Source organism: Erythrolamprus reginae, chromosome 1 (assembly GCF_031021105.1).
Source record: "Erythrolamprus reginae isolate rEryReg1 chromosome 1, rEryReg1.hap1, whole genome shotgun sequence".
Taxonomy (NCBI): domain Eukaryota; kingdom Metazoa; phylum Chordata; class Lepidosauria; order Squamata; family Dipsadidae; genus Erythrolamprus; species Erythrolamprus reginae.
Genome location: NC_091950.1, coordinates 332,838,138 through 332,865,789, shown reverse-complemented (window position 1 = coordinate 332,865,789; position 27,652 = coordinate 332,838,138). Strand labels below are relative to the sequence as shown.

The 27,652-nt window shown below is 35.9% G+C and overlaps 1 protein-coding gene across 2 annotated transcripts in view; it reads left to right on the top strand.

The window, feature by feature from the left end:
- WDR27 (WD repeat domain 27) overlaps positions 1-27,652 on the top strand; it is a 77,067-nt gene that overhangs the window by 11,651 nt on the left and 37,764 nt on the right. For both annotated transcript variants that reach the window (XM_070733896.1, XM_070733895.1), the window contains 18 exons: positions 700-824; positions 2,471-2,584; positions 3,074-3,125; positions 3,813-3,883; positions 4,824-4,935; positions 5,941-6,073; positions 7,178-7,281; positions 7,893-7,960; positions 8,390-8,523; positions 10,022-10,089; positions 11,093-11,171; positions 12,754-12,828; positions 13,059-13,165; positions 13,359-13,448; positions 16,373-16,494; positions 18,945-19,078; positions 21,073-21,170; positions 22,330-22,451. In XM_070733896.1, coding sequence (XP_070589997.1) covers positions 700-824; positions 2,471-2,584; positions 3,074-3,125; positions 3,813-3,883; positions 4,824-4,935; positions 5,941-6,073; positions 7,178-7,281; positions 7,893-7,960; positions 8,390-8,523; positions 10,022-10,089; positions 11,093-11,171; positions 12,754-12,828; positions 13,059-13,165; positions 13,359-13,448; positions 16,373-16,494; positions 18,945-19,078; positions 21,073-21,170; positions 22,330-22,451 — 1,808 coding nt within the window. The remainder of the gene's footprint in view (positions 1-699; positions 825-2,470; positions 2,585-3,073; positions 3,126-3,812; positions 3,884-4,823; positions 4,936-5,940; positions 6,074-7,177; positions 7,282-7,892; positions 7,961-8,389; positions 8,524-10,021; positions 10,090-11,092; positions 11,172-12,753; positions 12,829-13,058; positions 13,166-13,358; positions 13,449-16,372; positions 16,495-18,944; positions 19,079-21,072; positions 21,171-22,329; positions 22,452-27,652) is intronic.

The following is a 27,652-nucleotide window of genomic DNA, read 5'->3' as shown; positions in this document are numbered from 1 at the left end:
TAAAAATGAATTGCACTCAATTTTTCTTCTTTTTTGCTGTGGTTCCTAAGTGAATCACTGCGGTTCTTAAGTGAATATATGGTTGTTAAGCAAATCTGACTTCCCTCCTTGACTTTGCTTGCTGAAGCCCCTTGGGAAAGTGGCTTCACATAATGGAAATCACATAATTCCACAACAATGCAACTTTCATTAATATATGCCAGTTGTCAAAGCACCTAAATTTTTATTACATCTCAGTGAAGTTGTTACTACAGTTGGAAGTGTGAGAACCATTATAAGCCACTCTTTTTAGCGTTTTTATAATTTCAGATGGTTGCTGAATGAATAGTTTTAACTCAAGTACTCTCTGTATTATTTTTCTAATCCAATTCAAAGTCATGTTTATATGCAATATGCAGGTTTTAAATTTTCTTGAAATTCTACCCATTTTGCATGAGTCTGGAAGGGCAACATGAATAATTTGGCTGCTTTAACTGTATCCCTCAATCCACTTCCCTAAATACAGTATAAATTTACTGACCTCAGTGGGCCATACGTTGAAAAGACATATAGGATGTTGCAAGAAGTTCTTTAAGATATAACTATGCTATTAATCTTTTCAGAACATTTGTATGATATTAGAATTTTTATTTACTTATTGTTGACCCTTCAATTAATGGAATAATTTTAATAATTTAATGATTGTTTCAATTACGGCAGGGTTAATGCCACAAGGTATTGTGATAGGAACACTTCTGGGGATTGCACTTTACGTTCGCTTTAGTCCAGATGATCAGACTGTGGCACTATGCGTTGGTAATCGAATCTACATGCTAAATACAAAGGTAAAAAAATATTACAAGCAACTTCCACTGGAATTCCTACTAGTGTGGCTGTTAATGCACACAGAGATTTCAAATAGCCTTTCCAAAAGTCACATCCGTATCCTCCAAACCAAGGGCGGGTTGCTTACCTTTTCCTACTGATGCTTCGCGGATGTGTGCCCCAGTGTGATTTTCCTTCTGCGCTTGCGCAGAGTGACAATTTTCTTTCTGCGCATGCTCAGAGAACCGAACATAGTAAAAAATTATGAAAAAAATGTTGACGCGCACAGACCGGCAAAGACAGACTGGAGCCGTTGCATCAGAATTGTGCAATTGACAGGCCGCTATTGAAGTGTTACACTGGACTGCACTGTTAGGAACCCACCGCTGCTCCAAATGGGTTGCTTTAGCGTAGTGAAAAAGATTGCAGTGGCGCAATTGACAAAGCTTCCAAATGTTTTTCACAGCTCTACTATCGATTCGTTTTGAAATGCTTTGTACAGTTCTATGGCATACGTAGTTTGTAAAATAAATACTTATTCATAGAATAAGCAAAAGTTGAAAGCTGTTTTTATCATTTTGTAAAAGAAGAGTACCCCCCCTCCTATGAAGTAACAGACAATATGGTAATAGTAGGAGGTATTTCCAATAACTTAAATGTTATTGGCAGGGGTGGGTTCTAACGTACTTCACTTCCTCCTGCACTGTATGGGCACGCCTCATGGATGAAAATAAGATGGCAATCGCATGCACACTGTTGGATACTTGGCTTCTGCACATGCTCAGAATAATATTTTTTTTTTTAAAAAAAGATGGTGGCGGCCACAGATCAGCACCAACTGAAGCAGTTCTGTGGCATCATCCTATGTCACCAGCGGGTCGCTACCAGTTCATGCGAACTTGTCAGAACTGGGAGGAACCCACCTCTGGTCTCAGGGAAATAATGCAAGATGACACCCTCTTTATCCTCATTTTGATCATTGTAAAATATTTAATTACTCTATATACTACTTAGAATGTGATGTAAACTATATAAGATCAGTGTCATCCTGGTTTTTGTGCTCCTGCTGGAAGCTCAATTATCATTGATCAAAAACTATCAAGGAGAATAGCACACCCCCACCAATACTGACAGATCAAGCTATCAACGGGGCAGATCCAAACTTGCTAATAGTGATGGTGTTACATTTACTTGGCACATCAAACATCTGTAGTCCAACAACTAAGCTGTGCATTATTTTGATTTAATTTAAATATGAATGATACAAAGCTGTTGTAGTAGTTTGAAAGTAACTGGATATATAATGAAATTATAATCTAATATTAAAATAGATGGTAAAAGTAACATAGAAATCATGAAAGAGAAGCCTAACATTGACTATGGAATTTTATTTCATGTTTAACGGAAGTGATAACTAAAACAGAACTGTGGTTCACTCGCTTTGCCTTAGGAGATATGCTATAAGGCTGAGAGATTTTTTTAAATGTGTAAAGTAGCTTTGAAATTTAATTACATTCTATTAAATCAGTCATGATGTTAAATTTGTCTGTGACTATATTAGCATCAGAATTGTTTATATCTATCTATTAAAATTTTATAAATAATCAAAATCTGTCAAATCTAACATTTTAAATATCATTTGCATTTCCCCCTATATTTATGGTAGGATGAAGCAATACTTGCTGAACTAGAAGGCCATATGGCACCAGTAACTGCTGCTGAATTTTGTACTTGGGAGAAAAATATACTTATATCGATTTCAGAAGATAGAAGTTTTAAAGTAAGGCCATTGTTTCTCTGTTTGATTGCAGACTTATAAAAGTAAAAACACTTAAATATTATAAAATGGCAATTTTTAAATCAGAGTAATAAGCACTATGAAAAGCAATTTTTATTAGGAAGAGTAGTACAAACGTGAACTATGTAATGTTAACAAACATCATTAACTTTTGATAATTTTGTATTGCTTGTTTTCTGTGAAATCAGTTGAAAACTTATTGTATTTTAAGAATGTAGACCAAATCTATTCTTCTATAAAAATATTGTTTATATTTGGTTGAAGGATAATGATATTTTACTCTCATGATAATTTAAGCCTTGTAGGTGAATTATAGATGTAATTTTCTCTAAACACCAGAAGCAGAATAGAAGTGCTAGAAGCATAGTGAATAATTTATTTTGAACTTTGTAAACTGTTTACAGGACATCACGTTGGTTGTTTTCATGGTGCTATAAACTGACTATTTAATCTTGTGGTTTTTTTCAAAAGGTCTGGAATTACCGTATTGGATTGTTAATATATCAATCAGCAGTAATAACAGGTAGGGCTTATGATTCATTACCAATCTATGTTCCTTTTATAAAACAATGTATGGTAGTATTATTCTTGGCAGAATAGGCAGTTTCTGCAGTTACCTATTCAACAGTGCTCCTATATCTATAAGAAATTCATTGCAAGGATATGCATAAAGATTTATTGCATGAAAATGAAGAGTCTCTGGGAATTAGGTATCATTCTATTGTTTAGATGATAGATAGATGGATGGATGGATGGATGGATGGATGGATGGATGGATGGAGCAAGGGAGGGAGGGACAGACGGACAGTGATATGATAGATAGATAGATATAAACATAATAAAAATAAAAATAGAGGCCGCTTCTCCAGAGAGTTTGAAATGGAGAGGCTGTGAGGTGAAGGAAGGCCGAAAACACAAGAAATTATGTTCTTAACCCATGCTTTTGCCTGCAGCACCATTTTGCAATACATGTGAGTTACTACTAATATGAGTTTGAATAGTATGATATTCAAATCTCTAAAGTTGCACGTTCTTAATATACAGCTATTTTCAGCAATTCATGAAAGCATTGGGCAGTATCAGCAGTGTGTTCACTTGATGAAGAATTCTGGGACTGCTTGTATTATAAAACAGTTTTAAATGAACTATAGGTGGTGCTAGAGTTTTTGTTATAATACATTAATAACAAGGAAGATTTCTTTTTTAACAGCATTTCCTCTTTTAAGTCTCTTTATTGATGAAGCAAATAAACAGATTATCACTGGATGTGCAGATGGACAGGTAACAAGCATACGCACAATGTAACTATTTATTGTTATAATATTTGATAGAAAATTCATGTTTGATTTCTGATGAGCTGATATACATTATAATTCAATAATATATACACATCTTCTATTGAAGTCTCAAATTAATTTATTTATTCATTCAATTTATTTATTCAATTTTTATACCGCCCTTCTTAGACTCAGGGCGGCTTACAACATGTTAGCAATAGCACTTTTTTTTTTAACAGAGCTAGGCTATTGCCCCCACAATCCGGGTCCTCATTTTACCCACCTCGGAAGGATGGAAGGCTGAGTCAACCTTGAGCCGGTGATAAGATTTGAACCCCTGACCTTCAAATCTACAAGTCAGCTTCAGTGGCCTGCAATACAGCACTCTACCTGCTGCACCACCCCGGCTCATTATTTCCAAATGACAATTGACCATTTCCTTCTTCCATGATTTTTTTTAGAAAATTGTATCACGTGTAGCTTGGAATTCTCAAAATATCATTATATATGGAAAATCACTGTTTTTCTCTTTTTAGTTTTTAAATACTGACTTCCAAGTTAAATACTGTATGTTAACCTTTTGCATACATAGTGATGGCTTATTTTATACTGCAATTGTAAAAGGCAAGTTGGAATGTCACGAGAAGTGAATTTAAATTGTACATTATAAATCAATCAAAATGACTGGATATTTTCTTTATTCATATTGTAATTTATTTAGCCTAACCAAAACTTTGAATAAAAAAAGTCAATTAATAAAACATTGGTGACATTTAAGAAACTGAGAATTTTAATAGTAATTATTTTACTGAAAAAATGTGATATATTATCTCAATTCAGCGGTCACATGCTAACCATTGAACTGAGACAGTAACATTAAAAACATTTTTGCAGTAATTAATATGGAAAATTAAGCTATAGTGATTGTATTTTTTTTCTTTCAGCTGTGGATCTTCAGTTTGATTAGTGGACATAAGTATCGCTGTGTAATTCATATTAATGTAAAGAAAGAGAGAAAAAGGTTTTACAACAAAATAACAAAATTTGAAGATTTGGGTAATATTGCACAAACATTTTACAATATTACTGGTTAGCAAATAATTTAATTGAATATGTGCTGTTCTAATTTATACTTTTTGATTGGAGGATATTAATTCTATAGGGCAAATCTGAAGTGCATTTATAAACGATGAAAAAAAAAAGGACAACTTAGAAATTAAGAAAAAAATTGAAATATCCATGCTGTAAATTAATTAAATTTGTTATACAGTACTAATGTTACCAGACCATGAAAACAGTGAAGGCAGCATGATAGGTGACAGGCAATGAATCCCAGCAACCAGTTAGGTCCCACAGAGTTGGCCTTCTCTGTGTCCCATCGACTAAACAATGTCGGCTGGCGGGACCCAGGGGAAGAGCCTTCTCTGTGGCAGCCCCGACCCTCTGGAACCAACTCCCCCTGGAGATTAGAATTGCTCCCACCCTCCTTGCCTTTCATAAACTCCTCAAAACCCACCTCTGCCATTAGGCAGGGGGGAATTGAGACATCTCCCCCAGGCCTATATAGTTTATGCATGGTATGTTTGTGTGTATGTTTTGCTTTTTAAATAAGGTTTTTTTTTAGAGATTTTAAATATTAGATTTGTTATACATTGTTTTTATCATTGCTGTAAGCCGCCCCGAGTCTACGGAGAAGGGCGGCATACAAATTAAATAATAATAATAATAATAGTAATAATAGTAATAATAATAGTAATAGTAATAATAGTAGTAATAATAATAATAATAGTAATAATAATAGTAATAATAGTAATAATAATAATAATAATATTATGCTTTGCTGAGTTTGAGTCATATTTTTTGCTCCAAAACGGAAGCTAAATCGCATATTGCTCCAAAGCTACAAATGTAATATATCTCACTTAAAATAATTACAAATCTCACCACAGAAATTGTTCAATGAATCCACACTTAATAAAACTTATTAAGCTACTTAATATTTACTTGTAGTTTTCACTTAGTAATCTGTTTCTGATATAATCACATCTCTGCGTTTCCCAGATCAGATACAGAATATTTCTCAGACATGTATTATAAACAATATAGAAGAAGAAGATGCAGTTGAAACTACCTTTCCAATCCTTACAATTGAACACTGTGATAACCCAGCAAATTTTGCTGTTAAAGAATCTAGGTGAGTGGGTTCTTCTGCTAAAGTTCAGGCAGTATAACAGAATAACAGAGTTGGAAGGAGCAGAAAATCCTATACCAGTGATGGCTAATCCTTTTGTCGTTTGTGCTGAAAGCATGTGCATGCACACCCATAATGCAATGCATATGCGCCCAGTCCTGCACATGTGCACACGACTCCTGCTCTCCCACCTCCCGCCTATGCATGCACGACCTCAATGCATATGCCCTGTTCCCCATGTGTGCACATGCAACCCCATGCGCCCCACTCCTGTGTATGCATACGTGACCCCCCCACATGCATCCTTATATACATGTGTATGCATATCCTGCAGGCCCCCTGTGCATGTGTGGCAGAGAGCCAAAACCCAGCTGGGCAGCATGCATATGCATGGTGGAGCTGAGCTTGGGTGACGGCTCTTGTGCCCAAAGAGGACTCCATGTACCACCTGTGGCATGTATGCCATAGATTCGCCATCACGGTCCTATACTATTTCAGATAAATGGTTGTCCAATTTCTTCTTTAAAACTTCCAGTGTTGGATCACCCACAATGTCTGGAGATAAGTTGTTCCACTTTTTAATCGTTCTCAATATTAAGAAATGCTTCCTTACTTCTAAGTTATTTCTCTCCTTGATTAGATTCTATCCATTGCTCCTTGTCTTGCCTTCAGTGCTTTGGAGAATACAGCTGCTAAAGGTTATTGTATAGTGGGGATATTGTGATAATTAAATAATATATAATTTAAATAAAATATGCAGTTTATAAATTAGGCAACTCAAAACAGAGAAAAGGTTCATCTTGCATCATGCAGTAAAGTAATACCATTGTTTGAATTGTGTCGCATTTAGGTTTACAACCTTCCTTTTTTACCCTGCTATGATAATTAATTCTAAGAAATGTCCTTGCAATGTTGAGCAGTTGTTAAAAAAAGATTTAGATTTTTTTTAGAAGAAGACTGCAGATCTTAAATGTTTCAAATTTTATCTGTGCATAATTTCCAATTCAAAAAAGCCATGACATGTAAAAGTACATTACAGTATAATACAGTATATGAATTGAAGATACTTGATGTTTTTTTTTTAAAGTATACTTTGTTTTAATGCAGACTTCCTGATGTGGGTACCCAGTATTTGTGGATTGGAAGTTCTACTGGTTTATTCATAATCAACAATGCAACCTTTGAATTGGAAGCTGCTTTACATTACAAAGGTGGTATATATAAGACCTGGTTCTGCCAGCCTGGAGAACCCAGAGTGGGATGGAGCCCATTTAATGGCTCGTGTAATCTGCTGTCACCAGGGCGGGGTGGTTGGGAGGTAGGGGGTGATTTTGTTATATGGTAGTATATTAATTTATTTGTTTCTTCTTGTTAATTTTTATTGTTTTAAATGGTTTTAAATTGTATTTATTGTTTTAAATAGTTATATATTCTGTAAGCTGCCTTGAGTCGAAATGGGTGAATAAGCGGCAATATAAATTCAATAATAAATAAATAAATATAAATTTATTTATTAAAGATAATCTGTACTCCTTTTCCTCCCTTTTAATAAATAAATATTGTTTTAATTTCATATATGGAAGATTTCTATTTGCAGTGAGCAATAAACAGCAATGAAAAGTTCATTAACATTTATATTGTTTCTTAATTTAATGATTATTGCAGTAGAAAAAAATATTAATTTGGTTTCCCGTCACAAAGGATGAAATTAAAATAATTTGTTTATTGTTTATATAAGAAATAAAATAGACCCAGGATTTCATCATTGTTTTAGTGAATTTCTAATTTTTTTTGTTTTATTTATATATGGTTGCATGTGAAGATTTCACTGATCTTAGCATTCAGATTGCTGGATCCTGTGCTTTAACGAGGAAGGCAGTCAATGGTAAGGTGAGAAATTGATTTTAAAATATTCAATTTATTTATTATTTATTTATTTATTAGATTTGTATGCCGCCCCTCTCCGTAGACTCGGGACGGCATACAATGTAAGACAATCTGTTTTAATTTAAAAACTTCAAATTAACCCTCTTTTATTTATAGTTTGATGTATATTGCTTCAAATTTAAATGGTTCACAAGTACACTTAATTAAAAAATAGAATAAAATGCATCTTTCTACAATAAATAAATCATCCAACAATATAATCCTCAATACACCTAAAGTTCTATAGCATCAGCTTGAGTCCAAGACTCTCAGTAATTCCATTACCTTGTTTTAGTTTGGAGGCTGGAGGGCTCAAAGTAGAAATGGGCTGCAAACTTTCCAACCTTTATTTGTGTTAAAAGAGAGAAATGCTTTATGATTGTCTTTCTGCAGGTTTTCTGTTTGCTAACTTCTATGTTGGAGAACAAAATTGCTTTACTGGAAATTAACGTTGCTGCTCTGTTGAGATGCCAGAAGAATAGCCTCCTTTTAAGTGGAAGGGAAGAAGGCTTTTCCGCTGTTGCCAGGTAAAGGATCATTTCACTTAACCCCATTTAAAGTTCACCTCCTTTTATTTATTGATGCTATTTCTGCTATTTTACTTTTTATTATAGCTTCTTTGTTTGAAAATGTTTTTGTCAATTGGTAATTATTTCAGAGTCACTGGAAGTCAGGCTGCATAAATTTAATAAATAATAGTAATAATCATATAAGAGATTAGAATATTATTAGAACTATTAAAATTACAATAAAGATAAAAGAATGTGAAGACGAATTTAGTAACAGAAATAACAGTGGAAATGGTTAAAAAAATCAGTGAAAAAGATTAAAAACTTGATATCTCCTGGAAAATTATCAATTGGTTTGTTGTCTTTATTATTATTGACTTTGTATACCATTACATATTTTGTTTTGCAGCTGTGAATAAATATTTGAAATGAGACTTTAGGCGTATCACATCCACGTTTATGAAAATATATTGCTATTTTGTATCTAGGCAACAAATTTAATTTAAAATATTGTAATAGAAAAAATCTTTTTCACAACTGTAGGATTGACAAATACGTCTTTTTATGAATAATTTCCTGCCTAAGCAGGGGATTGGACTAGAAGACCTCCAAGGTCCCTTCCAACTCTGTTATTATTCATTTTTATTGTAATATTATTTAATTTTATTGTAACCACTGTTTTTTATATGTTGTAAGCCGCCCCGAGTCCTCGGAGAGGGGTGGCATAGAAATCCAATTAACCAACCAACCAACCAACCAACCAACCAACCAATCAGTCAATCAATCAATATAATATAGAAGTAGTCCTAATTTAGTGCTGCCTTGTTTAGTGAGGGTTCGCAGCATGATGAAAAACATATCTTTGCAACCAATCCTTGCATTTGCAATATTTATAAGTCTGTAAAGCAAAGCTGAAATAAGATTATTTAATAATACTTTGCTTAATAAACAAGTTGCCACCCCCAGTTTTGATCTCAAAAATAAGTACTGCATGTAACAGTATTCTTAGTGTTTGATGGAAAACAATAAGTGGCTATTTATAAAGCATTTTTAAACCACTGAATAAAATTGATATAGGTTATCTTCCATTTAGGTTTTCTAATTATAAAGTTGTATTATTTAAATTGTGATATCCAAATAAGGTGAGTAACTGGTGGACAGGGATCTGAAGCCAGAAAAAAGTGTCTTGTTGAAGATCACCTTGTCAATTTATGGCAGAAAGATTTTGTGATTTCATTGCTTGTTCCTTCAGCGAATAACCTGCACCAATTTAGTACATTTCTAAACAAGAAAGATGTGGTTGCAAAAATGTATCAAATGGGAAAATTATATCCTTTATTCTGACTGCATTTTAAGCTATTCATAGATCAGTAATATAGGTGATTGCAGTACCATAGATCTATTATTGTCTATAGCGAATTAACCATTTATCCTGAAAGTAATATCTCTAGTATTGCTCTTGTCAATTGTTCTGAGTGTTAAATATATAATTATATATTTTGATTTATGATTTCAGATGTCCTCTTCTTGTGACCTCTCCCTTGTACGCGAAGAAGGCAAAAGCCAAACCTGTAAATAAAACAGGTAAATTTATAACATTATACAGTGAATATGTATATGACTAATACATTGAAAAGTTACAATATTCAATAGAGGAAAAAGCTAATTGAGGGCTATATGTCATATATTTTTACTTTTTTCCCCATTCATTATTTCATGTTCTGAGGTATTTGTTCCTTATCCATCCCAAGTCACCATATGCCATGGTATTTACCAGATAGGTCCATAAGTATTGACCCCTGCTGGCAAACATATATGTAATGAGTCAAAGCTTTCACATAACAACCGTTTCTTGTAAGAAAAGTTATTTAGGTTAATTGCTGTGGTTAGTCCTATGCAACATCCCCTACTAATACCAGCCAGTTTAGGCATTATACTACAAATGCAACGAAAGCCTCAATTTACTCCAAGCTTGCTCATGAAGTTCTATCCAAACTAATTATAGGCTTCCCTGGAAACCAACTTTCTCTTGTTCATATCTCATCACCTTAAGAGTACATGCAGTATACTGATATACTCAATACACTGTCAGTATTAATGCTATAGATCAGGGGTGTCAAGCTCAATTTTATTGAGGGCTGCATCAAGATTTTGTCTGACCTTGGGGGTGGGGGGGCGTGAGCAGGGGACATGTCCAGCTCAACATCACTCATGTCAAGGGTGCCTGTGGTGGCCCACGCTCTCTGCCAGCAAAAAACAGGCTCCTGAACTCTGTTTTTGGCTGTGACAGCCTCCTGAAACCCTCAGCCAGTAAAAACAGAGCCCTGGAGGGCACCCACAGACTGGCACCAACCAAATTGGATCTGTGATGTAATTGTGATATCACCAGCAGGTCGCAGCAGGTTTGGACGATGGGGTCTGAACTGGCAGGAACCAATCCCTGATCACATGCTGTTTGTTTTAGTTTATATTACCTGATATATGTGGATCAGGATATCCAAAGTATATTTTTAGTTTCTCTCTTTATATGTATTACTTGATGCTTAGCTATGAAGTTTATATTAACTATAGATGTTTCTTAATTTAGGTACAAAAACCCATATAAAAGACAAGCCACTGGTTTTTCATAACAAAATTAAATCTTCGGGTTATACATCAGCACCACAGTGAGTGCAAATTACGCTGGTAAATTTAGTTTGTTGCTTTTAATAACAATTTATTGTTTTAATGTTTTATGTGGTATTTTATTGGATGAATGAAAGCAATCTAGAGTCACCCTGACAAGATGAGAGGCATAGAAGTTTAATAAATAAATTTTAAAAATTGTCTCTTTTAGTTAGACAAATATTTGGTACAGTTTATTTAATGTAAAATGGGCTGAAGGGTAAGGAATAAAGAGTTTGAAACACTAGTTTAGTTTAACATAACCATGCAGATGTGCCCAAAATTTGTAATACTATGTTGCCTAAAATGATAAATTAATTTTTATAACCACTCATTCGAAAAATTATAAATTTATTCATTTTGCCCACTTTTAATTTTTGGAAGCTGAATCCAGCTATCTAATCTGAAGCGATGTTTAATTATTTTCATAAAATTAAAGTTTGGACTCTGAGTTAAAGCCATCAAAATTTCAAATTGTGTTCTGCATATAGAACAATGTTTGCATGTTAACCCATTTTTCTATTTTGCATATTTTATCTCGGTTTTCTTTTTTAGTGGTGGAATAGAGCTAAAAATGAAATGTTTCCTCAACCATTTGATATCTTAATTATATTTAAGATACAAAGGGGCATTGCTTGTATACTTAGAAGCCTATCCTTAAATCATAAAGGATAAAAGTGTTAAAGATTCCAACTGTGATTCCGTTTCTGCTGATCTTCCCTCTTTTGCTAAATAGCAGTAGTTGTGTCAGTCAAAACATGTCAAAAATTATCCCTACAGGGCATGAGGTGTAGTCATAGTATCTCAAGAGACTGCCCATCTCTTATCAAGTTTGCCTTTCCTCTATGTTCTGACAGTACTGGCTTGTTTCAGGTCCCATCAATTAAGTAACTTCATTTAGTGGGATCCAGAAATGGCTTTCTTTGTTATTACAACTGCCCTTTGGAATAACATCCCCTTAGAGAGCTGCCTAGACCTTGGTCATCCTTAAGTGTTCCCTTAAAAATGGAATTTTCTTCATGCCTTGGGTTGAGATAGAACAGACTCCGGGAATTGCTAGCTATGTGGACAAATGTTTTTGTTCCCTGACAGTGGTGATTCTGCTTTCCTTTATACTATGCTGTTATTTTTTATTCTGCTCAGAGTCATTTTGAGTGAGGACAACTTAGATATGAATGTGAGAGAGAGAATTAATTAGAGTGGGGCAGGCCAGGAATTTTATGTATGTATTGGCAGCAGTGTTAGAATATTTATACTTACTTTCAATTTTTTTGTTATTGTACAGCATATAATAGGACTGAAATTGTTGATATACATAGTAGTAGAGATCTCCTAGTTTTATGCATGTAATTATGCCCAAGCATCTCATTCTATTCAATTCACCCGTGCAAGTGTTGAGCAAATTTTATAAAGATAAAATTGCCTTAGAAGAAAGAGTTGATCATTGATTAGACGATGAAGCAGGTATTAATTCTTCCTTCTTTAAATGGGCTTGAGAATTTTCCCCCCCTGATTCTGGGATTTTCTGGGCAATACAGTGCTAAATATTATCATCTATATTAGAATCTTTTTTTCCTATTGTAGCATGCTCATGTTCTCCCCAAATTCAAAAGTAAAACACAGCAGGTTGACATTGGAATGCAAGAGGAGTTGGAGACGGTAAGTAGTACAATTGTTTAAAGTATACAAAAACTTGTTTAATACCAAAAGCATTATCCTGCAATAATTAACACAACCAAGCAAAGTATTAAATTCATTTCAACAATTTATCATTTGTGATATATTTGCCACGATTTAAAATTGGTAGTACAGAAAGAAATGCTAAATCTCCTTTATTCTTGCTTCACTCATTGCTCTTTTCCCTTTTTAATTTTGTTTTATTATTGAAGAAGAAAGAAGGAAGACTATCCACTTGGAAAATCTCCTCCAACTGAAAGTGTGAAGCAAATTACTGTAACTGATAAACCAACCGCCATATGCTGCATTCAGTATTCAGGTATGGAGTGGGAGAGGTAGAATGATAACTATGGTTTATTAATATTTATAGTTACTTGGTGTAGCACTTGGAAATCTTAAAACTAACCAGTTCTGTATTTACACATGACCAACTCCGACCTGGGAATCTGCCTCTCTATTTTTTTGGCATTTTTTATTTATGCTAGATTAATTTGCTGTTCTCGTTGTTCTAGGAAATGGAGAGTTATTGGCCTGTGGTTTAGCTGACAAAACATTGCTGGCATTCAAATCAAACCTTACAGGAGAACCAACTGTTTATTCAGGTACATTCATTTTAGATTTTTCTATTCTTAGCTATCCTTATTTCTTTGCCTTCTGTTCCAATATGATAAAAACAAAATTGACGTTTCAAATAATAGGACTGAAATGACCAGAAGATATTCCACAAACCTTGTTGCATTTATGAAAACAATAATAAAAATAGAAAAATCAAATTAACAACTGGAACATATCTGGTTATGAGAGAATACTAGCTAATTTTAACTTAATTGTATAGGAGCCAGTAATGGAAACATAGTATATAGGTCACAAAGATTGATAATTCCACTTTATTTTACATTAATTAAAAGCATAGGGATAACATTACCCAGTCTTGGCTTCCTCATTTTAAGGACACATATTTTACAGTTCAGTTCTGACAGAAGAATTGTATCCATCGCTGGCAGCTCCAGAAAGAAATGTGTTTTTTTTCCTTAGGGAAAATAAGTTTTCCCTTTATTCCAAAAATTATTAAGAGTTCTTAAAAAGTGAGGTTTGTTCCATTTATTCTTAGCTGACAGATGTTTCTTATGGTTAAAATGGAAAATTGTTTTATTAAAAATGGAATCAGTAAGATATCATCGCTAGGCACTAGGGGACAGCCTAAGATCTTTAAGTATATTAACATTAGTAATTTCAACTAAACATATGTGAAGTTACAAACATTGGATGTGCCACCAGGATTTTATTTATGTTTTTTTCTTATGATATGTCCAATTCACCTGGAACAGGAATGGGCAACCTATGGGCTGCATAAGGACCATAACTATGTTTTTTGCAGCTCTTCTTGTTCACTTGTGCCACTTAAGTTTATCAGAAAAGAACCTGTAAATAGAAGTACAGGGAAGTCCTTAACTTAAAGGATAAGGACCGGAAAATACATTTTTAAGCAGTGCAGTCATTAAATGAGGTATCATGTGCACTGTACCCAATTTTATAGTCTTTTTTGCCATGGTTATTAAGCAAATCATCCACAATTATTAAGCAAGACACAATATGACTATGATTTGTGACTGCCTGCTGGCTTTAATATTGACTTTGCTTGTCAGACACTGGCTGCAAAGGTCACATATGACAATCATATGACTGCAGATTTCTGCAATTGTTATAAGTTACGAAGAGTTAGATCATAGCAATGTGACTTGGAGAACACTGCGATGGTCATAAATGAGAGAACCAGCTGCAAGTAAGTTTTTTCAGTGCCATTATAACTTGAATGGTTGCTAATTGAATGGTTGTTAAGTGAATATTACTTACACAGTTTTCCAATGGCTTTTATTGGTGAACAAAACAGACATCTGTACATTTTAGGGTTCATACCTAGAAAAGGAGAAAAAAACCCCAATTAACTCAGGAGTAAAATACTTCTGGTTCTCTAGTGCCTGTCGGTCGTAGGAGAGCTGGTCACAAAGGGAGCACGAGGTTTTGCCTGGATGCTGCCTTTGGGTTTTTTTGCCCTCTGCACATGCGCAAAGCATTCTGTACATGCGCAGAGGGTAAAAGAACCCAAATGGCAGCATCCGGGTGGGTGGGTGGAGCCTTGTGCTTCCTTAGTGACCGGCTCTCTTATGACCAACAGGCACGAGTGAACCAGGAGCATTTCACCCCTGAAATAATTACCTAAACCCACTCCATTCTCATCTTTGCAAAATAACATCATTTTTACTTTATCTACTGCATGTCCTTCTGGCTGCCCACCTCTCCACCCAACTCCATCCTCTAGTTGCATCAAAAAATGTATGCCTCCTATCTTGGACAATGAAAATTATTTGTTCTGAGTTAAACCACCAGCTCTGAATGTATTTATAAAAGTCCTCCCGTTTGAAATGTGGTCTATGACGAGAAAAGAAAAAAAAAGCACCAAATTGGGTACTGATATTATTTGATCATCCTAGTTGCCCTTTGATATTTCTCCACATTTCCCCACAGATAGCCTTGTTAGTGTTCTGCCTGGCTCTCTGATAGGAGCCTCCCGAAAATTCAAGGATACAAATTTCAGACACACACAAGTTTGAAAATTCAAAACAATGTTCTTTATCACAAAAGTCAAAATAAACTAAGCACTCTTTTTGTATTGCAAAGACCACTCTTCCCAAAACAACCAGGTATTCTGTACAATTTCCCTTAAGCAGTCATTAAGTACTTAGCCAGCAGCTGTGGAGAAACTTCACACCCCTTCTTCTTCCAACGAAGGGAGACACACACACACTCTGCTCTGCTTTGGTTTCAAAGGTGTGAAAAAGCAACAAAGTCCAGCACACAAGATTCCTGACGAAACTGCAACAGATATTCTTCCACAATGGCCAAACCCACATGCTGCTATTTATAGCAGCAGCCCTAATTACTGGAGCCCCACCCAAACACAGGTGGCCTCCCTTATTTCCTGTAATATGTTCTTACTTGGTCTCTTCTACGCATAATCCTGCGCTTGCGTGGGTCCAAAATGTCATCATCTGAAGCTATAGAAGATAAGGAAGATTGACTGCCTTGACTGTGTGCCAAGTCCTTCTCTGCTGAGTCACTCCCACCTTCTTCGTCCGAGGAAACTAAACTCTGAACTGATTCTGTCAGCAATAACACAGGCCTGTGACATGTTGAATTTTTCCCTGCATCCACCTCCCCATTCCCTGGGGCAGGAGCTGGGCCAGAGCCAACCACAACAGTTAAGAAGTCCCTATATAAATTTATGACTATGCACAAGGAAACATCAATATTTCTGTATAAAAATACTTCGGATTGTAGTTACAGCAGTGTAATTGCTAGATACTCTTTTGGTGCTTCAGGACATTCTGCAGTTTCAGAGAGAGATGAGGAAAAGAATAGTGTGACATCCTGTTTTTCCACAAACTACAACTGATTAATATGAGATTTTTCTTTGTTATTTCTGAAGAAATTATACATCATTTTTAAATGTATTTATTTTTATTAGGACACGATGGTGCTATTACCTCAGTAGGTTGGAGCCATGACAACAATTGGCTTGTTTCATCTTCTGAAGACAGAACATTAAAGGTCTGGTCAGTTAGCAGCGCAGAACCTGCTTTAAGTCTGGTAATTAAGCTTTTTAAATGAAATAGATATGGGATACCCTGTGTTCCCTTTGACTACCGAAATCATACTTAATTGCATAGATTTGGAATATGTTACACGGTAATATCTTAATAATGAAAGGTTTGGGGGGGGGAATCAGTGATATTTCACATTTTAGTTATGCTCATGATAACAATTTGTATTTCTTGCAATTCTTGTGTAACTTAGGGTCACTCTAATATTTCCTGATTTTGAGAGTAGATCTGGCATGCCTCACTGGGACCACCTGCAATGTGATTCCTGATGATCTTTCTAAGGTTCAGAACAGATCTTTCTTTTCAAAATTTATCTTGCTCAAGGCCAAGGCATTATAACAATGGAAATGTTTCTCCAAAAGGAGACTCAGCCGAAGACGGGATGCTAATCTGTTGCTATTGAGAAGTGTAGATATTTATCCGTGCCCCAAAGCTGCTTTTTCCAAGAGGCAATTGGACTTACTTGTTTTTCTTTGAAGACGTTTCGCTTCTCATCCACGAAGCTCCTTCAGCTTTGACTGGATAGTGGAGAATGGAAGGATTTACAAGTACAGTGATACCTTGTCTTACAAATGCCTCATCATACAAACTTTTCAAGATACAAACCCGGAGTTTATGATTTTTTTGCCTCTTCTTACCAACAATTTTCACCTTACAAACCCACCGTCGCCACTGGGATGCCCTGCCTCTGGACTTCCATTGCCAGTGAAGCACCCGTTTTTGCACTGCTGGGATTCCCCTGAGGCTCCCCTCCATGGGAAACCCCACCTCCGGACTTCCGTGTTTTTGTGATGCTGCAGGGGAATCCCAGCAGTGCAAAAACGGGCGCTTCGCTGGCAACAGAAGTCCGGAGGTGGGGTTTCCCAGCGAGGGGAGCCTCAGTGAAATCGCAGCATCACAAAAACACAGAGGTCCGGAGATGGGGTTTCGAGGACTTCGGTGTTTTTGCTATGCTGCAATTTCACTGATGCTCCCTTCGCTGAGAAACCCCACCTCCGGACTTCCATTGCCAGCGAAGTGCTCGTTTTTGCGATGCTGGGATTTCCCTGCAGCATCGCAAAAACACAGAAGTCCAGAGGTGGGGTTTCCCATGGAGGGGAGCCTCAGGGGAATCCCAGCAGTGCAAAAATAGGTGCTTCGGCTGGCAAAAGGGGTGAATTTTGGGCTTGCACACATTAATTGCTTTTCCATTGATTCCTATGGGAAACATTGTTTCGTCTTACAAACTTTTCACCTTAAGAACCTCTTCCCGGAACCAATTAAGTTTGTAAGACAAGGTATCACTGTATATTCCTTGCAGACAGCTGATCATTTGCCTTCTTTCAGAGAGTCGTTGAAGCTGTTTGGTGGTTTGTCTGTTTCCTCAGGGTCATGGGGGTCCTAGGAGAAATCCTCTGGCAGCTGCAGAAACAGAGGATTTCAGCTCCATTCCCACAGTCTCCGAAACAGTTTCCCCTCCATGCAAGTCTGCAGACTTGTCCAGCTAACAGGGACATGGCAGAACATGGCTTTGTTTCATACTTTGCTCATCAGATACTCATTGTATTTGGAATTTTTGGGTTCTTTTATATTATAGTTCTAAGGTCTAATAAAATCAGAAAATTCCTAAATCCAATAAGCCTTCCACTCAAACAAATCTTGGCATTATATTGGATTATGATGAGGCTTTGTCATCAGATAAGTATACATTCATGTTCTTATAAGTTCAGATTTTGAGCTGGAGGAAGTCACAGTTAAATTTTGGAAAGAGAAAGTCGCCAGTCAATGCTGAGAATAGTTTTTATGTCATTTTTGTTCATGTGCTCATTCTGTATTTCTACCATTAAAAAAAAACCAGAAGAAGAAGAATCTAATATTGACATTGAAACAATGCACACTTCCTAAGTCTTATACTCAAAAATTAACATGCCATTCTTTCCTCTGGTTTGTTTGCTCAACATTTTCAGTGCAACTTATTTAATAATTTCTGTTTCTCTGTCTCCTTAAATTAGTAATTGCAAGACAAAAGCAAGCAACAAACAAACAAAGGGAAATTATTTCTTGGTGAGAGTAAAAAGATGTGATCAAATTCTTCCATCCTGCACCATGAGTTGAATTGATTGTGATAGAGTATAAATGCAGTAAATTATAAATAAACCAGAAAACAACACACACACACCAACAAATTGTTAATGTATTGGTTAAGTCTATTGGAGTTGGAATTTCGTAATATTGATAAATGTTGCTTTAAACTGCATTGAAGAACAATATAAGATAAATTTTGATTGGTAATTAAAAATATATTTCAGTTTGAAAAATAAACTAGATGTCAATAGTCTAAATAAGCTACCTGTGTTTTCTCAATGAGAATTACAGGCTGTATGATTTATTATTTATTTATTTATTAATATTTTTTTGGTAAATTAAATGATATGTATTTTGTATTTTTAATTTCAGGGAAAGGAAATATTTCACAAATCTGTCCGATCTGCCCAGTTCTATTATATAGATACATTCATATTACTGTCCTGTGGAGCAGAATTTTATTTATTAAGATACTATCTTGACACCAGTAAAGATGAGATAAAACGGTATGTAAATGTGTAGGATTGTATTTAAAGTAGCATTAAGTGTAAATTAATACTGTGCTGTTTTATTCACGTGTGCAAGTCATCCAATAATTCTTTAAACAGTATAGAAACATCACTATGAGTTCAAAAATTCATAAAATGTGAGATTTCTTATAGATTTATTAAAGCTGTAAGGTTGTACTGATATTAAGTATTCATCATGTATGCTGCAAAATGTGTAATCTTGTATAACAAATGAAAAATTTGCCACTAATAAAAATAATTATTAAAATGAAAAAATATCCCAAGAGAGAAGATTGAGTCTGATCAGAAAGGTGGGGTTTTTTTTTTGCATTATATGAGATTTAATTTTTAAAACTTTTGTGGAATTATTATTGTTTTTTCTTTTTCCTTTCAATTATATTATTTCTAGAGTTATGAGTTATGTTTACCTCACTGCAAAAGGATACATAACATTGCTGCAGTTTGATAGAGTAATCAGTTATAGCTACTATTTTTAAAGTAAATAGACAGACATAAAAAAGGTTTTAAGGCTAACATGGTATTATATTGATACATAAATATTAGAAAAGAAAAAAAAATGCATTGTCTTTTGGATAAAAATATATTTGAAAAGAATTTTATAAATCAGTGCAGTACGGGTACTTATGTGAGCATTACTAAACAATATTAATTGATTAATAAATTTAGAACATTAAGTAAAGCTATTTTTTATTATTTTATCTGAAAAAGAAGAATCCATAATGAAAGAAAATAGGAATGATTGATTTTATAAACTAAGCCATTTCCCATTTGACAGTTGGAACTGTAGTTCAGAGAAAACTAAGAAAAGCTATTACATTACATTATTAATCCTTTAAGTAACATCAATTTCCCCCATTTTTTTTACCTTTGTATCATTGTGCTAGTTCTGTCAATTTCTTCTATCTGGTGAGTCAGATTTGGAAAAAATATGAAATGGAAAAAAATATGGAACAAAGACAGAAACATGAGTAATATGTTAAATCTCTTATATTAAACTTGTACTTTGTGGGGTGGTTTCAATTGTGATGGCTCATTCACACCATCATAGTTAGATGTGGGCTAAGCAGCATCGGACTGAATTTCATAGTTTCACTATTGACTTTCCCCCCTAAAAATCAGGATATGAGTGGACAGGTTCCCTAACATGAAAACAGAGGAACTTGAACTTATTTTGCTGCATTCCTGATCCAGACCAAGCAGTTTGGGCCGATAATTTGTATTACAGAATAAAATCAAAATAAATAGAAGTTTTACTGTATTGCAGATTAATGACTACCTTGATTAAAGAATAGAACATAATTGCTTTTTTCCCCACATGGATACAACTTCTGAACTTTGTGCTTGATGTGGAAAAAATGAAATTTTCATTTTGGGTTTTACAGATTAAATTGACAGACTTTATAGAAATGACTTGTTCACATTAGTATGGAAGAGCAAAAAGCTCTGGTCTGTGCGCAAAGAGTGGAACAGAAGAATTTGACATTTTAACTATCAAGCTGAGCTTGCATATATTGTACAAGATCAGCTGAAATTGTTTGTCAATTATCCTAGTATAAGTCTAAAAAACAATATTTTCCATTGTGCAGGGAAGGAACTTTAATTTTTGCTGTTGGGATATATGGATGATTCATACGTTTTGCAGATCTTTTAATAATATGTATTATTTTCATAGGTTAAAGGAAAAATGTACACGTAACTTAATGCAGCATCTGATGTGCATTAATGAAAATATGGAAAACAAAGATCTGCAGTTCTTTTTGAATGATCCTAACCCTATAAAAGAAAATATATTTTAAGAAAATCTTTACTTTTTTGACAAAATATTCAGATCCTATTATCTTCTCAAAATAGAAAAGACAAGATTTATTTTTTAAAATAATGCTAAAACAAAGGCTTTGAAATATGGATTTTGTTTTCTCTTTTGCTTCATGACTCCACAAGTTACATGTTTATATGGTTTATTTCTGCAGATATAGAACAAAGAGTATTTGTAAATCAATACAGAAATTTCCAATGGCTTCTACAGTGGAGATTACCAGCCTTTCAGCAGTGAATGACTTCTACTCTTGTATCCTCTTAACGTTATTATTATTGTTGTTGTTTTGCAAAATATGTTTTAATTATAATTCTTTATTGTAATATAGGCAGCCTTTGTCTTACAATCATGATTGAGCACAAAATTTCCATTGGTAAGAGAGACCGTTAAGTGGATCCTGTCCCATTTTATGACCATAGTTACTAAGTGAATCACTTCAGCTGGGAAGCTAGTGACACAGCTGTTCAGTGAAGGTGGCTTCTCCCATTGACTTTGCTTGTTAAAAGGTCACACAGGGGGATTCACTTGACACCAGGACACTGCAACTGTTATAAAAAGGAATCAGCTGCCAAGCATCTGATCACATCATCTTGGAGATGCTGCAACAATCATGAATGTGAAAATGGTCATAAGTCACTTTTTTCAGTGCCATTGTAATTAAATGAACTGCTGTAAGTTGAGGATCAACTGTAATGAGCAAAAATCAATCAAAAACACAATACAAAGTATTATGAACTTTCATATTCTGGTAACTATGGTCATTCTTTAGTGATTGAAACCTAAGATCATGTGGAATCTTCTACTTCTATAGTGCTGACTGGAACTCTAGGTCACCATCTCTGCCTCCTGTTCTCTTAAAAGCTTGATATTCCTATTCGAAGTTACCGTATTTTTCAGACTATAAGACGCACTAATATTTCAAAGAGATAAGTAAGAAAAGTTTTTGTCCTCCCCGGCCCTAGGAGCACTCTGCAGGCCTCCCAAACTCACTGTGAACCCTATTTTTTGCATAAGGTCGGCAGAGGGTTTGGGAGGCCTGCAAAGAGCTCCTGGAGGTTGGGGGGGGGAGGCAAAAATGCCCCCATTTTTGCAAAAAATTGTCCTTTTTTGCCTATTTTTTCTCAAAAATGGGGGTGTTTTTGCCTTCCCCCAGCCCCCAGGAGCATGCTGCAGGCCTCTCAAACCCTCTGCACACCTAATTTTTCGTAAAAATCAGATGTAAGGGCAGGGCCTCAGGAGGCTAAAAATGGCTGCATTCGGTAGGGGGGAAAGGCACATCTTATACTTCGAAAAATACAGTATTTAAATGCAAGGCATATTTTTCTTAACAAATAAAAGCCTAGAAATGCAGGCTGCCATCCCTGTAACCTATAATTTATCTAACAGAACTTTAACTTAACAGAAATTGTAGATATTGTATTGGCAGCTGGGAGCAACCGAGCCCTAGAAATATTTGACCTCAACGTGGGCTGTAGTGCAGCAGTGATAAGAGATGCTCATTCTAGATCAGTTCACCAGATTTGCCAAAATAAGGTAGGCACTATCTCTGTTTATGTTTCCAATATTTTTGAAAGTACTGTACATATGAATATAGTAAGTACAGACTAATGATTAAATCATTTCAAACTTTGCAAATATTAACTTGATTTATATTTTGAATGCCTTTATCTTGGTTGGGAAAATGTCTGCTAAATTGCATGGAAGATCTGGGCAAATAATTCATGTTACTTTTGTTCTTCTGGATCTGTTTGTGAAGCAGTTACAGCAATTCAAGACTTTTTTGAGGGTAACTTGTGCTATGGGTTGGAGAACTTAAACCGGCTTCTATTTTTAATTTTGAATATAAACGCCTCTACTTATGAATTTTTCTAGATAAGAATTGGATGTTCAAGCTTTTTTTGTATCTTCTCAAGAACCATTTTCCACTTACAAACCCCAGCCTCCCAAACTGTAACCGGAAAAGGCAAGGAGAAGCCTCCGTGTGGTGTCTCTAAGAATTTCCTGGGAGGAAACAGGACCGGTAAAGGCGGGGAGAAGCCTCCATGTGGCCTCTCTAGGAATCCCTGGGAGGAAACAGGGCCTCTATCCTCCCTGTGGTTTCACATTATTTGCTTTTACATTGATTCCTATGGGAAAAATTGCTTCTTCTTGTTACAAACGTTTCTACTTAAGAACCTGGTCACGGAACGAATTAAGTTAGTAAGTAGAGGTACCACTGTGTATGGCATCTTCAACAAAACCTTGCAGTACAGAATTCCTATGTTGAGGGTCAGATAGCCCAGTTGTGTTCTTCCCATCCAAGATACCACTTTCAACTTCCTTCAAGTTCTCATTTTAACTTTCCTTGAAAATCAAGTAGCATTCCATGGGTTATATATGTATGTATGTACGGTATGTACTGTATATATGCATGTACAGTATGTATGTATGCATGTATTTATTTACTTACTTACTTACTACATTTATTAGCCACCCATTTTACCACAGAGCACTGCTGCCTAGGGAACATGCGTGGTCCCTCTCAATTGATTCCCCGGACGGGGAGTGTTTTCCTAGTTGCACGCTGCTCCAAGCCCTGAAGACAAGGTGGCTAGGCGGGGTGGGGCAGCTGTATGGGTTCTTCTTGTTCCTGCTGCTGCTTCTGCTGCTGGACAAGGAAGAGCATCCTGTAACCGAAAACAGGCTCCACTGAGTTCAGTGTGACTTACTGCCAGGTAAATGGGTAGAGCAGCCTTCCCAAGCCAATAATTTGCTTGCAGCTTATAATAAGTAAAATAATGTATATAAACACTAAATTCCATTGGGGCCCAGATCGGAGACCATGCTAGATATATTAATTGTTCACTGAAATTATTATATTGTCTTATTCTCTCTCTGTATTCTCCCCTTTTTTTAAAAAAATGCACATTTGTTTTGTGCTTATGGAAACCATTAGGTCTCTGGAGTTTTTCAATATGGATGTTTGGGGTGGTTTGGTTACATGGAATGTAGAGATGCATTCAATATTATTACCTAAAGTACAGTCTGAATATTGCAATCCTACCAAATTCTGTTCAGTGTTGCTCAACTCAGTTATTTGACATCTGCTTTGTCAAATGTTTTGTCTTCATGAACACTACAAAGCAAAAGATGTACACAATGTTGTGGTATGTTTTGACACATGGCATGTTTTTTTTTATTTGTTTTGGAAAATTGTGAATTAAACCAGGAAAATGTCAATAGATGCTCTGTTTTGGATCCAGAGAGTCTGTTGCTTCATGTTGAGTTTGTGCACCATTATTTTTCATAAAAAAACACTCATAAAGCATGTTTGAAATTCCAGTCAGTTGCAAAAGCTACTGCCTGCTATTCTATTAGCATACTAGGTATTTTAGAAAGAAGCTCTGTTGCACAGATGTAACTAGAAAACTGCAGATCCACCAGTGAGTTCCACCCCTTGTGTTTAATTTTCTGAAATACAGTGATCTCTCGATTAGCGCGGGGGTTACGTTCCAAGACCTCCCGCGCTAATCGATTTCCGCGTTATAGTGGTGCGGAAGTAAAAAACACCATCTACGCATGCGCGCCATTTTTTTCATGGCCGCACATGCGCAGATGGTGGAGTTTGCGTGTGGGCGGCGGGGAAGACCAAGGGAAGGTTCCTTCAGCCGCCCAACAGCTGATCTGCTCCGCAGCGCGGAAGCAGCGAGGAGCCGAAGATGGGGTAAAGGCAAAGGGGAAACCCCATCTTCGGCTCCTCGCTGCTGCCCCGCTGCGGAGCGGATCAGGTGTTGGGCGGCTGAAGGAACCTTCCCTTGGTCTTCCCGCCGCCCAGGCAAAGGGGAAACCCCAAGATCGCTTGCCGCTTGCCGTATTGCAGCTTGGAGCCTTGCTTCGCCTCCTTCGCTGCAATACGGCAAGCGGCAAGCGATCTTGGGGTTTCCCCTTTGCCTGGGCGGCGCTGGGGCCATGCGGAGCCGCTCATCTAGGGGGGCGTGGACCGGCAAGGTGCCCTCCGCTCTCTCTCTTTCTCTCCCTGTTACCGGTGTGGTATAAGAGAGAGAAAGAAAGAGAAAGGAGGGCGACTTGCCAGTCCACGCCCCCCTGGATGAGCGGCCCCACATGGCCCCAGCGCCGGACTCCGCCGTTGCCTCCGCCCTTGTTCGGCTCTGCAGCTGAGAGGCCACGTCCACCCCCTCCTCGGTGTCCCCGGCACCCAGCATCCCCACGCCGCCTCCACCTCCCGGTAATGCGCCCGACCTCTGCCTCTCTCTTTCTCTGCCTCTCTCTTTCTCTCTCATATACCACGCCGGCAACAGGGAGAGAAAGAGAGAGAGAACTTATTTTTTAATTAATATTTTTTGAAAAACCGCGTTGCAGCGTTTCGCGCTAATCGAGACCGTGCTAATCGAGGGATCACTGTATTTGATAAATTATTTTATGTTCCATTGGTAAATATATTCCTTTAGTATATTTAATTTGCTCACTGATTTGTACATCAGTGTTCAACGCTATTGTTAGGAGGGAGGTGCTCTTAGATTCAATTATATATCTATTTCTTAGTATTCAAGCTTAGTCAGTTGTTAAGAACATTAAGAAAAAAAGTTAAATATATTTTTTCTAATTGCTTTATAATTTAAACTTGGTTTTTTTATTTTAAAGTATAAACTACATTGTATTTTGAGATATTTGTCACAGAGAGAATGATAGCAGGGTCATTACCATAATAGATCATGTATCCATCAAGGGAAGTAAATCTAAACAATACTTCCAATACCTCCTTCCTGTATGCTAATGTATTCCATATTAGTACAATGCATGTTTAGACAGTATTACATTGTACATAAAGTATGAATTGGCTAAATGTATAACAGAACCACTGATTTCCCTTGTGGTAAATTTATTTATTAGGAGACATTCATTTTTATAGATTTGTACTGATTGTTCTTAAGTTTTCCATCCCATGAATAATGTTTCACTTAAGGAAACATTAGTATTCTGACGAGTTTTATATTCAGTAAATGTATGTTTCCTTTTCTAATATACGCATATATGTTTTTATCACTATAGCAGAATATTCACTGTCATGACAAGTTTCCTACTGTCAACCAGTAAATTGTAAATATGTATGCACACATCATGTTTATATACTTGTAGTAACATTTCATAGTACCTATGATCAATACTTAAATAGTGCAGTGGTGTTGAGTTTTTGGAATTACATGGGTCAATCAAAATTAGATCAGATCAAGGGTCATTGGCATTTATGCACAAGACTTCCTTTAAAATCTTAATTATGATTTCAGCGTTCTGTGAATCTTTGTGATATAAGGAAACCTAAAAGTAATGATTTTCATTACTTAACCTCAAATCATAATTTGTGATTCCACAATATGAACCTCTGAGCTAATCTGCCATTTTAATCTTTACAAACTGGTTTTCAAGAGATTATTAACAGAAGCTTGGAAGATAAGGACTTATGAATCACTGATCCTGTTCCATTCAAAATATTTGTACTCCAGAAATTTGCCGACTTGGATACTTTTGAAGCTGAGTGGTAAATAAAATAAATAAATAAAAACAAAAGCAAGTAAACACTTCTAAGGATTTTAATTTTTGTAGAGTAGATGTAATATGACTTCTTAAATATATTAGCAAAACATATGGTTTGATATACATTATCTAAATTAGCCTTTGATTGTTGAGAGGCTAGGTTGCAATGTTTTCAAGACAAGTACCTTTTTCTTTACCATGATCTAACTAGAAAGCTCTCTAATCTTTGTGTAATATAGTCAGAGCAACATCAATTAAATAATTCAAAAATCTGGTGCAGTATGGTTCATTTTAGCTGGTTTTCTAGAATTCTTTGGGAGCTTCATCAATGTATTTTGACTGATTGTTTTCCTATTGGACTTTGCCATTCCATTGGAATATTTCAGAGACATGGAGAGAGGGGATCTGCTGCTTGGGTCTATCCTCCATACTAAGCTTCCCAAGCTTCATGATACCATGGTCTTTCAAGACTGAAGGATGCCAATGCATGATTGATTGTTTTCACATTGGGATTTATTTATTTATTTTTCTAATGTTTTAATTGTATTCCAATTTTATTGTGTCTATTTTTACTCTTGTAAGCCATCTTGAGTCCGCGAGGAGAAGGGCGGCCCATAAATAAAATCATATCAATCAATCAATAAATAAAGTTAGTTAGTTAGTTAGTTAGTTAGTTAGTTAGTTAGTTAGTTAGTTAGTTAGTTAGTTTGTTGAGGTCTCCAATCTGATATTGCTGGTGTATCCGTGCTCCAGAATGACCTTGTTTTGCAGATCTTGTCATTTTAGACACTACCCTTTTCCTTATTCTTCATCTCAGTCTTTAAAATTAGCTCAATATACCTTTCCTCTGCTATCTTTTAATTTATTCAGTGGCAAGTCTGTGATAAAATTTTATATTTTTTCCTTTGGGACTTTAATTGTAAGATGATCATTTGGACAGACTTTATATGCAACTATTTAAAAACATATTCCAAATTGGACTTCATTTTGTAAGCTATAGTACCCTGCAATGAGGGCCCAGATTGTAGAGGGCAGTGTGCTGACTCTGTAAACGGCTTATAATGGACTGTGAACTGGTATATAAGTCTTAAATACCAGAGGTTGGTTCCTGGCGGTTCTTTGGTTTGGATGGTTCTATAGAACTGGTAGCGGGAATTCTCCCCCCCCCCCCGCTCACTGGCCACACCCCCAAACCTGCGCTC